The sequence below is a fragment of the Chiloscyllium plagiosum genome, unplaced genomic scaffold, assembly GCF_037043375.1.
Source record: "Chiloscyllium plagiosum isolate Xiang-an unplaced genomic scaffold, Cpla_swu_hap1 HiC_scaffold_6, whole genome shotgun sequence".
NCBI lineage: Eukaryota > Metazoa > Chordata > Chondrichthyes > Orectolobiformes > Hemiscylliidae > Chiloscyllium > Chiloscyllium plagiosum.
The window spans coordinates 81,504,174-81,518,266 of NW_028270144.1; the positions used below are offsets into that span (position 1 = coordinate 81,504,174).

Consider the following 14,093-nt stretch of genomic DNA (forward strand, 5'->3'; position numbering starts at 1 on the left):
ACAATGCCATTCCTTACAGTTGTATACCACTAAAGAAGGTTGCAAATAAGCCAAGCATTCCCAGGAACTCCTCACGGCTAAAGTTTTTCACAACAAATTCTTCACACACATTAGAAACTCCATAAAGTGCAGCACCACCCAGGACCAGAAAGTCTCCCAGCAACTTATTGCTACCTATTTGAGAAAAAAACAAAATCCATTTCACAACAAAAAAAAAATCGTAGTACATTTTATAACAATTATTCCTTATTTGAGTAACGAAAATGTCTAAAAGCAAGTTGTTGAATATTTGGAAACTAATTGAGCCATGGTCAGTCAAACAACATTTTTAAAAAGTAGCTGATCTACATTCTGTTAAGTAGTAGTATTGAGGCTTATAGAGACACTCATTGCACTACCAGAGCGACTGGAAAGGAAACTAATGTTTCTAGATTGTGGGAGAGAAATTCATGATAAAAATAAAGATACGTTAACTCTGCATGGACTGCACCTGATTTCCCAAATGGTCATTTTAGGCCCTGTTTCTTATATTACAATCAAATGAAAAGTGTAGCATTGACAGCTTCCATCAGAGATCAGAGCTGGAAATGTGTTGCTGGAAAAGCGCAGCAGGTCAGGCAGTATCCAGGGAACAGGAGAATCGACGTTTCGGGCATAAGCCCTTCTTCAGGAGGGCTTATGCCCGAAACGTCGATTCTCCTGTTCCCTGGATGCTGCCTGATCTGCTGCGCTTCTCCAGCAACACATTTCCAGCTTCCATCAGAGGCTAACAACTCAATTTCTCAACAACTAAAAATAGTTTGAGATATTTTCTAGACCACCTGTTCATAGATGTTATTACACATTTCTGAAGCAGGTGTGATACAAAGCCAGGTCCCCTGGCTCAGAGCTAGGGGCATTATCACTGCATTACAAGTTCTATTTTGTCCCTAATACTCCCATAACCTTTTTAATTTGAATAGTCTACCAGCTTGGATGAAGTCTAATTCTTTTATAGAGTCATACAAACCCTTCGGTCCAATCAGTCCATGCCAAAAATAATCCAAACTAAACAAGTCCATACCCATATCCCTCCATTTCCTATTCACGTACATATCCAAATGTCTTTTAAACATTGTAATTGTGCCCCCATCCACCATTTTATCGGGAAGTTCATCCCACATATGAACCTCCCTCTCTGTGTAAAAAATTTGCCCCCATGTCTTTTTAAAATCTCTCTCCTCTCCAATTAAAAATGCGCCCCCTAGTGCTCAAATCCACCATCTTCGGGAAAAAGATACCTATCATTAACCCTATCTCTACCCCTCATTATTTTATAACTTTCTATATGGTCACCTCTTAACCTCCTACGTACCCCCACGAAAAATGTCCCAGCCTTTCTTTATAACTCAAACCTTCCATTCCTGGCAACATTCTGATAAAGTTCTTCTGAACCCTCTCCGGCTTAATAATATCCTTCCTACAACTGGGCAATCAGAACTGGACATGGTATTCTAGAAAAGGCCTCACCATGTCTGTACAATCTCAACATGACTTCTCAACTCCTATACTCAGGACTTCAATCAAAACCCCATGTGTTTTTCTAAATTAGCAAGCCTGAACTCTCTTAAGTTAGATATCAATTAGAGTCTTCTCATTGATATATTTGAACAAGGCGGCTGATTGGAAGAATGGTTCCAAAGATATCAACATTGATCTCTGCAGCCCTGGTTAATAACACCTGCAAGATTTAAAAACAGAGCTAAACTCAATTCAGATATGGCCAAAATCATGAGATAGTAGAAGCAAATATTGATACTTTAAACTAAGCTTTAAATACCTGGCTGGATCACAGTAATCTCGTAGTGTAATCCTATTAGATTGTTCAAGGTAATTGATGGAAACTCTATGCTACATAACATTTCCAGCATAGACTAGAAAGAACTGAAGGAGGACGTCTGATCACATGCCAGGCCAGATAGGGCACTGCAATGACTTTTAAGATGTCACATGCATTTGAAGAAGCTATAATCACCTAAATCCTAGAGGCAACCCTAGAACTATGTTTTTTTGCATAGGTGCACAATGCAATGCCTGAGACATTGTCCTCTACACTACTGCAACTATCATGGTTGGAATTGTTCAGAATTCTTCCCTGCAATGTTAAAAATAAACCATTTGGATAAAGTGATGAAAAACATTTCCTAGGCTATAAATTTATATGTGTTTATTGTAGCTTAACAGCATATGATCTATGCCTCCTCCATCATATTCTAGTGCTTTTGTTACTAATTTCCCTGTTCAAGTACTTAACGTTCAATTGAATTAAGGCGGCCCTGTATCTCTTTGTGTTGGTCTTGAGAGAATGTTTAAAATGGTTCCTGCAAAGGTTTAATTGGTAGCACTAGCTTTCGGAGTGCCGCTATTTCATCAGGTCGCCTTTTTTTTAGATTAGATTACTTACAGTGTGGAAACAGGCCCTTCGGCCCAACAAGTCCACACCGACCCGCCAAAGCGCAACCCACCCAGACCCATTCCTCTACATTTACCCCTGCACCTAACACCATGAGCAATTTAGCATGGCCAATTCACCTGACCTGCACTTTTTTGGACTGTGGGAGGAAACCGGAGCACCCGGAGGAAACCCACGCAGACACGGGGAGAATGTGCAAACTCCACACAGTCAGTCGCCTGAGGCGGGAATTGAACCCGGGTCTCAGGCGCTGTGAGGCAGCAGTGCTAACCACTGTGCCACCGTGCCGCCCTTGTTGGACTATAACCTGGTGATGTGTGATTTTTAACTTTGTACACCCTAGTTCCAACACCAGCATCTCCAAATCATGACTATGTGTCTTAGCAGTCATTAACATTCATACGTGATGCAGTCTATAGCAAGTAACTCCCTTGAGCAGAAGGCCTTTTGTTCCTGAAATGTTTGCTACAGCTGTAGAATTCTACAGTGAAGCCATGCTGTAGGTGGTCTGCAATTGCAAAGGGCAACATTCACAGATATAGAGATGGGGCTCCACCTTCACTAGCAGACCTTCAGAGATCTTACACATAGTATCAGATGACTCCTGAATGTTAACCTCTTATACCAACATTCTTCTCCTTGAATAATTTGCATGCAGTTGTAGGCAATCTGTTACAGTTTAAATGGGAACGTTTTGGGTGCTTATACACATAAACTTACGATAGCAAGAATTGAATAGCTTTGGTTTCTTACATTTTCAGATGCCTTTTATTCGTCTGTTTCTTTGAGTGTTGCAAGGTACTATTGGCTTTCTTAATTGTCACCATTTCCTTTGGAGACTGCTTTCCAAAAGAAAAGTGATGTGAACTGCTGAGCAGACCAATTTGTCTTGGTGCATCTGTTCAACAGTTCTCATGCAGCAGCTATACAATGTTTCAACAGGTGCAGATTCATCACTATTCAGTGTACACTTCTTTTAATTTTGCAGCAAGGAAACATTAGGCTGCAGTCCTTGAAATTCCTGTATTTGCACAGAGAATATCAATTATGGTCAAAGATTTGTGTTTGGTCTCTTAGTATTCCTTATAAATGTTCAGCATTGTCTGTGGGCTGATAAAAATTATATGTGTGAATAATATGTATGAAGCCACATTTCAAATGTCTTTTTGGCTGCGTAATTCCAACAGGGCATTGGTTTATCACAATATAAAAAAGCAAGATAAAGGATGAGGATTGACCCAATTGTACTCAATCCAGCACACCAATCAAGAAAAATCACCTATATTCATTTAGAGTGAAATATTCACAGTGTCTGTACAATATGGTCAATGTCAAGAAATTTAAGGAATGATAATGAAAATATGAGACTTCTAGTGACAAGAAAGATGTTGGTCAGATTTTCCCTGAGTGTTTCAGTGACTAGTTGAAAGCCTTGCTAGTAATTCCATACATTTGCATCTGATTACTAGCTAATCTCATGTCATTTCTATACAGGTACCTCCCAAGAGCTAATGAGAAACTAGTCATTGGCATCATAGTTAGCCCTCCATTTTAGCTATCATTCCCAAATGCCTCAGAGCTGCTCCATAAGTAGCAATTACCCCCATTCTCTGTCCACAGATGTTAGCACCAGCAAAACACTGGCATTGCCACATCACCATGGCATATTTCAGACTAACGTAATACAGTTTAGCACTTCATTACTGCACTTTGGAGCTCATTGACCCCTTACATTGTAATGCTCTTGCCAGGATGCTTTGTGTGAAGGGACAAACACCTCAGACATCTGAACAGGTCACTTGTCAGGGCTTTTACCAGCACTCAGTCACTTTGCACTTATTTGGACACTCATAGAATCTCTGCCTTACCAATTTGTACATAAAACATAGAAAAGTACAACACAGTACAGGCCCTTCCACTCTCGATGTTGTGCCAACCTCTTATTCTAAGATCAGACTAGCCTACATATCCTTCATTGCACTATCTTCCACATGCCTATTCAAGAGTCACTGAAATATCACTCATCTTTCTGACTCTACTACCACTGCTGGCAGTGCATTCCTTTGACGTAACAGCCCTGTCTACTTCAATCAACATTAACCTGCCCAAGGAAACATTGACTACACTATTAGATGACTGAAAGACACATACACCAAACACCACTAACTTCATCAACAAGGAGAATATCATCAAGTTAGTGGACCTATGCCTTACCACCCACTTCACCTTCAACAACAAAACATATAGACAAACCAACGGAACACCCATGGGATCTCTGATATCAGGGTTCTTAGCAGAGGCAGTAATGCAGAGACTTGAGCAACCAGCTCTGCCAGCCATCCAACCCAAACTCTGGATCCGCTAGATGACACCTTTGTCATCATTAAATGAAGCAAGTTAGAGGAAGCCTTCAAAACCATCAATAATACCCTTACTGGCATAAAATTCACTAAAGAGGAGGAAAACAACAACAACAAACCGCCATTCCTAGATGTCACAGTAGGACGAACAGCCAATGGGGAACTTCAAACCAGCGTCTACAGAAAAATTACACATGCGGACCAAATATTGAACTACAGAAGTTATCATCCCAACACTCACAAATGAAGCTGCATCAGAACATTATTTCAACACGTCAACACACACTGCAGCACAGAGGAACTATGCAGAGCAGTGGAAAATCACCTATACCGTGTATTCAAAGAGAATGGGTACCCAATGAACACAGTCCGCCGACTTCTCGGCAATAAACCCGAACAAGCAGACAAAATGCATCCAGAAACCCTAGCATCTCTCCCCTACATCAAAGACATCTCAGAAATGACTGCCAGACTACTCAGACCCCTTGGCATCGTGGTAGCCCACAAACCCACCAACATACTAAAACAGCAGCTAATGAACTTGAAAGACCCTATACAATGAGCAAAACTAGTGTCATTTACAAAATACCATGCAAGTACTGTAACAAACACCACATTGGACAAACAAGCAGAAAACTAGCCACCAGGATACATGAACACCAACTAGCCACAAAAAGACATGACCCTCTCTCACTAGTATCCTTACATACGGATGAGGAAGGACACTACTTCGACTGGGACAACACATCCATCCGAGGACAAGCCAAACAGGCATGCACGAGAATTCCTAGAAGCGTGGCATTCTAAACGGAACTCTATCAACAAACACATCAAGTTCGACCCCATCTACCATCCCCTGAGAAAAAGAATAGGAAGTGACTTCATCATAGGAAATAACATCACCACAGGAAATGACATCACCAACCCAAAGAAACCCAAACATATAAATAGAAAGCAGGAATTTTCAGCATTGCTTCACCTGAGGCCCACTGAATCTGTTACCTAGTAACGAAAAGTCTGGAAATGAATCTTCCAGCTCAACGAGCAAACCTACATCCAAAAGCCTTTCATCATCTTGTACACCTCTACCAAGTCACCTCTCATCCTTCTTTGCTCCAATGAGAAAAGCCCTAGCTTCCTCAAGCTTTCTTCATAAGACATGCCGTCCAGAGCAGGCAGTGTCCTCAGTGTCTAAAGCGTCCACATTTTTCCTATAATGAGGCAACCAGAACTGAATGTAACACTCCAAGTGTGGTCTAACCAGGGCTCTATAGAGCTACTGTATAGCCTGGCAGCTCTTAAACTCAATCCCCCTGCTAATGAAAGCCAACACACTATATGCCTTCTTAACAACCCTACCAAATTAAGTGGCAACCTAGAGGGATCTGTGAACATAGATCCCAAGATACCTCTGTTCCTCCACACTGCCAAGAATCCTGCCTTTAACCCGCATCTCCTCCACTTCCCGCTCCTCCGCCTGTGAACCCTGCCCCTCCAATCGCCACCAGGACAGAACCCCACTGGTCCTCACCTACCACCCCACCAACATCCAGACACATCATATCATCCTTCGTCATTTCCACCACCTCCAAACAGACCCCACCACCAAGGATATATTTCCCTCCCCTCCCCTATCAGCATTCCGGAAGGAACACTCCCTCCGCGACTCCTTCGTCAGGTCCACACCCCCCACCAACCCAACCTCCACTCCCGGCACCTTCCCCTGCAACCGCAAGAAATGTAAAACCTGCGCCCACACCTCCCCCCTCATTCCCCTTCAAGGCCCCAAGGGATCCTTCCATATCTGTCACAAATTCACCTGCACCTCCACACACATCATTTACTGCATCCACTGCACCTGATCTGGCCTCCTCTACATTGGGGAGACAGGCCGCCTACTTGCGGAATGTTTCAGAGAACACCTCTGGGACACCCACACCAACCAACCCAACCACCCCGTGGCTGAACACTTTAACTCCCCCTCCCACTCCGCCAAAGACACACAGGTCCATGGCCTTCTCCATCGCCAGACCATGGCAACATGACGCCTGGAGGAAGAGCCCCTCATCTTCCGCTTAGGAACCCTCCAACCACAAGGGATGAATGCAGATTTCTCCAGCTTCATCATTTCTCCTCCCCCCACCTTATCTCAGTGCCAAACCTCGGACTCAGCACCGCCTTCTTGACCTGCAATCTTCTTCCCGACCTCTCCGCCCCCAACCCCTCTCTGGCCTACCACCCTCACCCTAACCTCCTTCCACCTATCGCATTCCCAACACCCCTCCCCCAAGTCCCTCCTCCCTACTTTTTATCTTAGCCTGCTTGGCACAGCTTCCTCATTCCTGAAGAAGGGCCTATGCCCAAAACGTCGATTCTCCTGCTCCTTGGATGCTGCCTGACCTGCTGCGCGTTTCCAGCAACACATTTTTCAGCAATATCCTGTTGCAACCTACAACAGCCCTCCAAACTATCCACAACTCCACCAACCTGCATGTCATCGACAAACTTACTAACTCACCCTTTCACTTCCTCATTCAAGTCATTTAAAAAAATAACAAGGAGCCGAGGTCCCACAGCTGGTCCCTGCAGAACAGCACTGGTCATCAAGCTCCAGGCTGAATGTTTTCCATCTACAACCACCAATGGGCCAGCCAATTCTGTATCCAGACAGCCAGATTTCCCTGTATATCATGCCTTCTTATTTTATGAATGAGCCCGCCATTAGGAACCTTATGGAATGCCTTGCTAAAATCTACGTACACCACATCCACTGCTTTACCTTCATCAACATGTTTTGTCACATCCTCAAAGCGTTCAGTAAGATTTGTGAGGCATGACCTGTTGCTCACAAAGCCATACTGACTATCTCTAATCAAATTATGGTGTTCCAAGTAATCATAAATCCTGTTTCTCAGAATCCTCTCCAAATCTTTACCCATCACTAGCATAAGACTGACTGGTCTGTAATTCCCAGGATTATCCCTATTCCCTTTCTTGAACAAGGGAATAACTATTGTCACCCACTAATAATCTGGCACTACTCCAGTGGACAGTGAGGACGCAAAGATCATCACCAAAGGTGCAGCAATCTCTTCCCTCGCTTCCTATAGTAACCTTGGGTATATCCCGTCTGGCCCAGGGGATTTATTTATCCTTATTTTTTTCAAAGTTTTCAGCACATCCTCCTTCCTAACATCAACCTGTTTTAGCATATCAGTCTGTTTCACGCTGTCCTCAGAAATGTCAAGGTCTCTCTCAGTACTGAATACAGAACTTACAGATTCACAGTAGCTTCGTCTTGAAACTAGGCAGGTTTTCATGATTGAACAGTCAAAGGGGTGGACATGTTGCTGCACTGCACCATGCTATGTCATATGCCAGCAGCTGACACAGCAAACATACTGCATGTGCTTCAAATAAATGGCCATATCTGAAAGCCTAAGGGGAGAATTCTTTCATTGAGTCAAGGATGAGCTGTGGCCACTTAGGCTCTGCCAAGCTCAATCAAGAGCATCATCTAATCTCTTCAGGGCACTGGTCACAGTCAGTTGGACACTTGATACAAGCAGGATCGGTGTCCTTCAAGTGCGGAAATTGGCATGGTTAGTCCTTGAGATCATGAGCAAACAATCTGAAGGTTGCTGGCAAGTCAATCGAGGAGTTGCTCAAAAATCAGGCAGGAGGCTGAGCCATCCTCAGTCAGGGATGTCTTCCCAAATCAGTATGGGGTTGTGTTACTATTAGTAATGTGTATTTGGATAGTAATCACCAAGGGGAGTTATCACGAGAAGTGCACACAGTCAGGGCAAGTAGGAAACTCAAGTGTGAAGCTAGTTCACTGGAAAGCAGAGGGAGCAATGACTTTAGAAGAAGGGCAACTCCAGAGGTAATGGTGGGAGCCAAATAATATAGGAGGGCTGAGGATTTTTTAAAAAACATTTTCTCATGGGACATGGGTGGCCAGCATTAAGTGCCTGCTGTAGTTCCTTCCCAGTAAAATTCACCTTAACTATCGAGGTAGGCTAACAGAGTGGTGATTTAATCTTTAGAGAAGTCTTGACTTTAAGAAGAAAGGAGAAGTTTGTCTCTCCGTTAACAGTTTAAACAGATTAGTGAGGACCAGAGATTATAATTTTACGGTGCATTAAGCAAGATCTGTGTTAAGTATCAGGATGTTGATCTATTTCTAGAATCAAAGATCACAACGCAATAAGGCACTGGAGGCAATTCAGTACACAGGGGCTTGTACTAGCTGTCTCACAAAACAATGCTGTCAGTCCCAGTGCCCTTGCTTTCCCCACTTCACTACAGTCCCTTCTTCTTCAAGTGTTTACCTGATTCTCTTCCAAAACTACACATTAAGCTGTATTCACAATGCTATCAACAGTCGATTTTTTTAAATCTAAACCTCTTGATGCATAAGATAGTTTAACTTAACATTGCCTCTGGTTCTTCCACCAATCATTTTATACTGGTGCCATTTCACCATTGAACCTTCAGCCATTGCAAACAGTATCTCTTCATTTATACTATCTGAAACCTTCATGATTTCATCAATCTATTCATTGCAGATGTATTTTATCTATGGCAGTATGGGTAGGAATGTCTTTGTCTAAGACATTTTTTGTCTTTGTTAACACAATTTGTTGACACCAAGTCCCATATTCACACTAATGATAACATGGGAACACCATCACCAGCAGGTCCCGCTCCCAGTCACATATCAACCTGATTTGGAAGCATTTCGCTGTTCCTTCATTGGTTGGTCAAAATCCTGAAATTCCCATCTTAACAGCCCAATGGGTGCATCAACACCAAATGGACTGAAGTGACTCAAGGATCGCATGGTGGATCAGTGGTCAGCACTGCTGCCTCATAGCACCAGGAGTCCAAGTTCAATTCCAGTCTCAGGCTGATTGTATGGAGTTTGCACATTCTTCTTGTGTCTGTGCAGGCTTCCTCTGGGTGTTCCAGTTTCTTCCCATGATCCAAAGAGGTTAGGTGGATTGGCCATGTTAAATTGCCCATAGTGTTCAGGGATGCAGAGGCTAGATGGATTAGCTGTGGGATGCTCTTCAGAGGGTTGGTGTGGACTCAGTGGGGCCAACAGCCTGCTTCCACACTAGGGATTCTTTTGAAGAAGGTAGTTGACTGCACTTTCTCAATTGTAACAGAGGAAGGTAACAAATGCTGACCTTGCCAATGATTTTCACATCCCACAAAATAATTTTTTCAAACAACTACAAAAGTTTCTCTTAGCTGTAAGGAGATCTAGCAGTCTAGCCTATAACTAGCCCAGAACCTATAACTAATTCCTCAGCCCTGGAACTATCCTATTATATTACTAGGCTGGGTATGCGAGAGGATGGGATGGGGGTTCAGTGACCTTCTGGGGACAACAGAGGAAAGACACTTGGGCACACTGGTACGAGCAAATTGCTGATTCCGACAATTACCCCTGCGTGTGGCCACTGGATTTCCTGAGATTTGTAAAACCCAGCTTTCAAGAGTTAACTTGAATCTATTAATAATGAGACTCTCGAGCTTATTATATTCAAAGCTCCAAGCCAATTTTTTAGTGTAGATTAGACTCCTGCCCATCCTGCTTTGTTAATCTGTCCTGCCACCTTGCAAAGGACTTACACAAAAGCAGTTCCAGGTCTCTGTGACCTTTTGGGCTGTTTTATTTTATGTGTACTGTCTTGCATTTCTCCCATTAAAATGTATTACTTCATACTTCCCTGCACTGAATTTCGCCTGCCTTCTGTCCATCCATCCCATCAACTTATCTATTCTTCACATCAATCACTCCCTCTTTCCTGTTTACTGCAATTGCAAAGATTTGTGTCATGTGTAGATTTAAAATTTGTGCTCTTGACTCTACACCAAGTTTTTGTTAAATATCAAAAAATAGCAACAGCCATCATAATGAGTCAGTGTATAGCTCCTTCATGTGTGAACATTTGGCTGTCGGCCAAATTTTGTCTGAACTCCATCTACCAGTTTGCTGACAACACCATCATTGTAGGCTGGATATCAAACAATGATGAGACAGAATACAGGAAAAGGTTAGAGTGTTCATAGGTGTGGTGTAAAGGTAACAATCTCTCCCACAATGTCAGCAAAACTAAAGAGCTGATCAGCTTCAGGAAGCAAGGAGGAGGGCACACTCCTATCTACATCAATGGAGCGGAGATGGAAATTGTCAAGAACTTCAAGTTGCTAGGCGTGACAATCACCAACAATCTGTCCTGGTCCACCCATGTAGATGCAACAGTCAAGAATGCACAACACCTCTTCTTCGTCATGAGACTAAAATAGTTCAACGTATCCATAAGGATTCTCACCAACTTTTATAGATGTACCACATTTTATTTGGATGCATCATGGCTCTGTACAGCCTCTGGTCTGCCCAGGACTGTAAGAAACTACTGAGAGTTATAAATACAGCCCAGTCCATCACAGAAGCCAACCTTCCATCTATTGACTCCATCTACACTTCTCACTGCCTCAGAAAGACAGCCAACATAATCAAAGACCCCTCCCATCCTCTCAATCTCTTCCAACCTCTTCCGTCGGGCAGAAGATACAAAAGCTTAAATATATATACCGACAGGTTCAAGAACAGCTTCTGCCCCGCTGTTATTAGACTTCTGAGTGGACCTCTCAAATTCCTAATCTAATATTGATTTTGCTTTTTGTGCACCTTCTTTGCAGCTGTAACTTTGTTCTATCATCTTATGATCTTTGTACTGTACGATCTGCCGGTGATGCATGAAAATCCTAGGTACATGTGACAATAATATATCAAATCAAATCAGAACAGTCATTCACAACAACACTCTTTTCTATCCTTTCAATTTAGATACTGCCTCTTTTAATCCATGGACTTTAATCTATTAATAAGCCTAATATGTGTCTTTTTATGAAAACCTTTTGGAATTCCATATACACAAATGAACTACAGAAACAAAAGAGAAATTGTAGGAAAAAGTCAGCACATTTGGGCAGCATCTTTGGTTTTGAGTCCAGTGACCTTTCACAGATGCTGCCAGATGCTGAGATTTTCCAGGAATTTCTGTTTTCATTTCTGATTTACTTCATCCGCAGCTCTTTTGTTTTTTTTTACGCAAATGCACAACACTGGCACTGTGCACTTTTACAGTTGAGTAACCTTAAAAGGTAATCAAATTAGTGAAGTCAAAATTGACTTAAAACAGTCCATGCTGGCTCTCCTTTTTTGGTTCATTTTTGTCTAAGTGGCTTTTCATTTTCTTCCATATTATTGCTTCTGAAAGTTTCCCCACCATCAAATTGACTGGCCTGTAATTGCTAGGTTTATTTCTCTTCCTGAGAAAGGGGGTGGCATTTTCAATCCTCCAATTCTCTGTCATGACCCCTGTATCTGACATGGATTGGAAGACTATTGCTAGTACCCCTGCAATTTCAACCATGCGTCCCTCGACTAGGATGCATCTCACCTGGATCCAATGCTGTACCCACTCTGAATGCAGCCCGCCTTGCTCATACATCCTTTTATGTTTGATAGAGTCAGAGATGTACAGCATGGAAACAGACCCTTCCATCCAACTCTGCATACCGACCAGATATCCTAACCTAAACTCGGCATTTGGCCCATATGCCTGTAAATCCTTCCTATTCATGCACCCATCCAGATGCCTTTTAAATGTTGTAATTGTACTAGCCTCCACCACTTCCTCTGGCAGCTCATTCCATATACACACCACTCTGCATGAAAAAGTTGCATCTCAGGTCTGTTTTAAATGTTTCCCCTCTCACCCTCTAGTTCTGAATTCCCCCACCCCAGGTAAAAATACTTTGTCTATTTACCCTCTTCAATTAAGTTTAAGTTCAGTCCATGCCCCTTGTGATTTTATAAACCTCTGTAAAGTCACCCCTCAGCCTCCGACGCTCCAGTGAAAACAGCCCCAGTCTATTCAGCCTCTCCCTATAGTTCAAACCCTCCAACCCTGGCAATATCCTTATAAGGGTGGCACGGTGGCTCAGTGGTAAGCACTGCTGCCTCACAACAACAGGGTCCCTGGTTCAATTCCTGCCTTGGGTGACTGTCTGTGCAGAGTTTGTACATTCTCCCCATGTCTGTGTGGGATTCCTCTTAGGTCCAAAGAATGTGCAGGGCAGGTGAATTGGCCATGCTGAAATTACCCATAGTATTAGGTGCATCATTCAGAGGGAAGTGTGGACTTGCTGGGCTGAAGGGCCTGTTTCCACATTGTAGGGAATTTTAAATAAATCTTTTCTGAACCCTTTCAAGTTTCACAATATTTGGGCTGAAGGGCCTGTTTCCACACTGTAAGGAGGGAGACCAGAATTGTATACAGTAAATCAAAAGTGGCCTCACCAATGTCCTGTACAGCCGCAGTACATGTGGTATACTTGAATTGCCAGAAGCATTTAATAACGTGTCATATCAAAGGTTACTAAAGAAGAGCAAATGGTGAAACCAAAAGAGAAAATGCTGGAAAATCTCAGCTGGTCTGGCAGCATCTGTAAGGAGAGAAAAGAGCTGACATTTTGAGTCTAACTGACCCTTTGTCAAGAGCAAATGGTGTACATGGTATACCACACATATTAGCATGGATTAAGGATTGGTTAGTAAACAGGAAGTTTAGAGTTGAGGGATAAATAGACCTTTTTAAGGTTGCCGGGCTATCACTAGTGGAGTGTTAAAGGAATCAGTAGTGGATGTCAAATGTTGACAATCTATATCAATGATATACAGGGACTGAATGCATGGACATGGATGATAGTAAGATGAGTCAGGGGCATGTTAACTTTGAGGAGGAAAAGGTGTTAGGTGTCTTGAAACAATAAGATAGATAGTTCCCCAGGGCTTGATGGGATCTATCTCAGGATATTGAAGGAGGCAAGGGAGGAGATTGTAGGGGTCTTGACAGAGATCTTTGTATCCTCTTTAGGCACAGGCAGGGTCTCAGAAAATTGGAGAAGAGCCAATGGTGTTACTTTGTTTAAGCAGGGCAAAAAAGATATTCCATGAAATTATAGGCTGGTGATAAAAATTAATGGCATGAAAATTATTGGAGAAGATTCTTAGGGACAGGATTGACTTGCATTTTGGAAAATAATGGGTTTATTAGGGATAGTCAGCAGGCTTTGTGTAGGGAGGTTTCATCTTGCAAACTTGATTGAGTTTTTGAGGAAGTGATGAAGATGATTGATGAGGATTTGGGTAGTTTAAAGGAGATATACAAGGCAGTTTCTTTTATAAAGGGGAAGGT

General features: G+C 42.7%; 1 protein-coding gene across 3 annotated transcripts in view; it reads right to left on the reverse strand.

The window, feature by feature from the left end:
* LOC122550704 (queuine/queuosine transporter SLC35F2-like) overlaps nucleotides 1–14,093 on the reverse strand; it is a 68,146-nt gene that overhangs the window by 29,303 nt on the left and 24,750 nt on the right. For all 3 annotated transcript variants that reach the window (XM_043691839.2, XM_087987793.1, XM_087987794.1), the window contains one exon: nucleotides 18–174. In XM_043691839.2, the coding sequence (XP_043547774.1) occupies nucleotides 18–174 (157 nt within the window). The remainder of the gene's footprint in view (nucleotides 1–17; nucleotides 175–14,093) is intronic.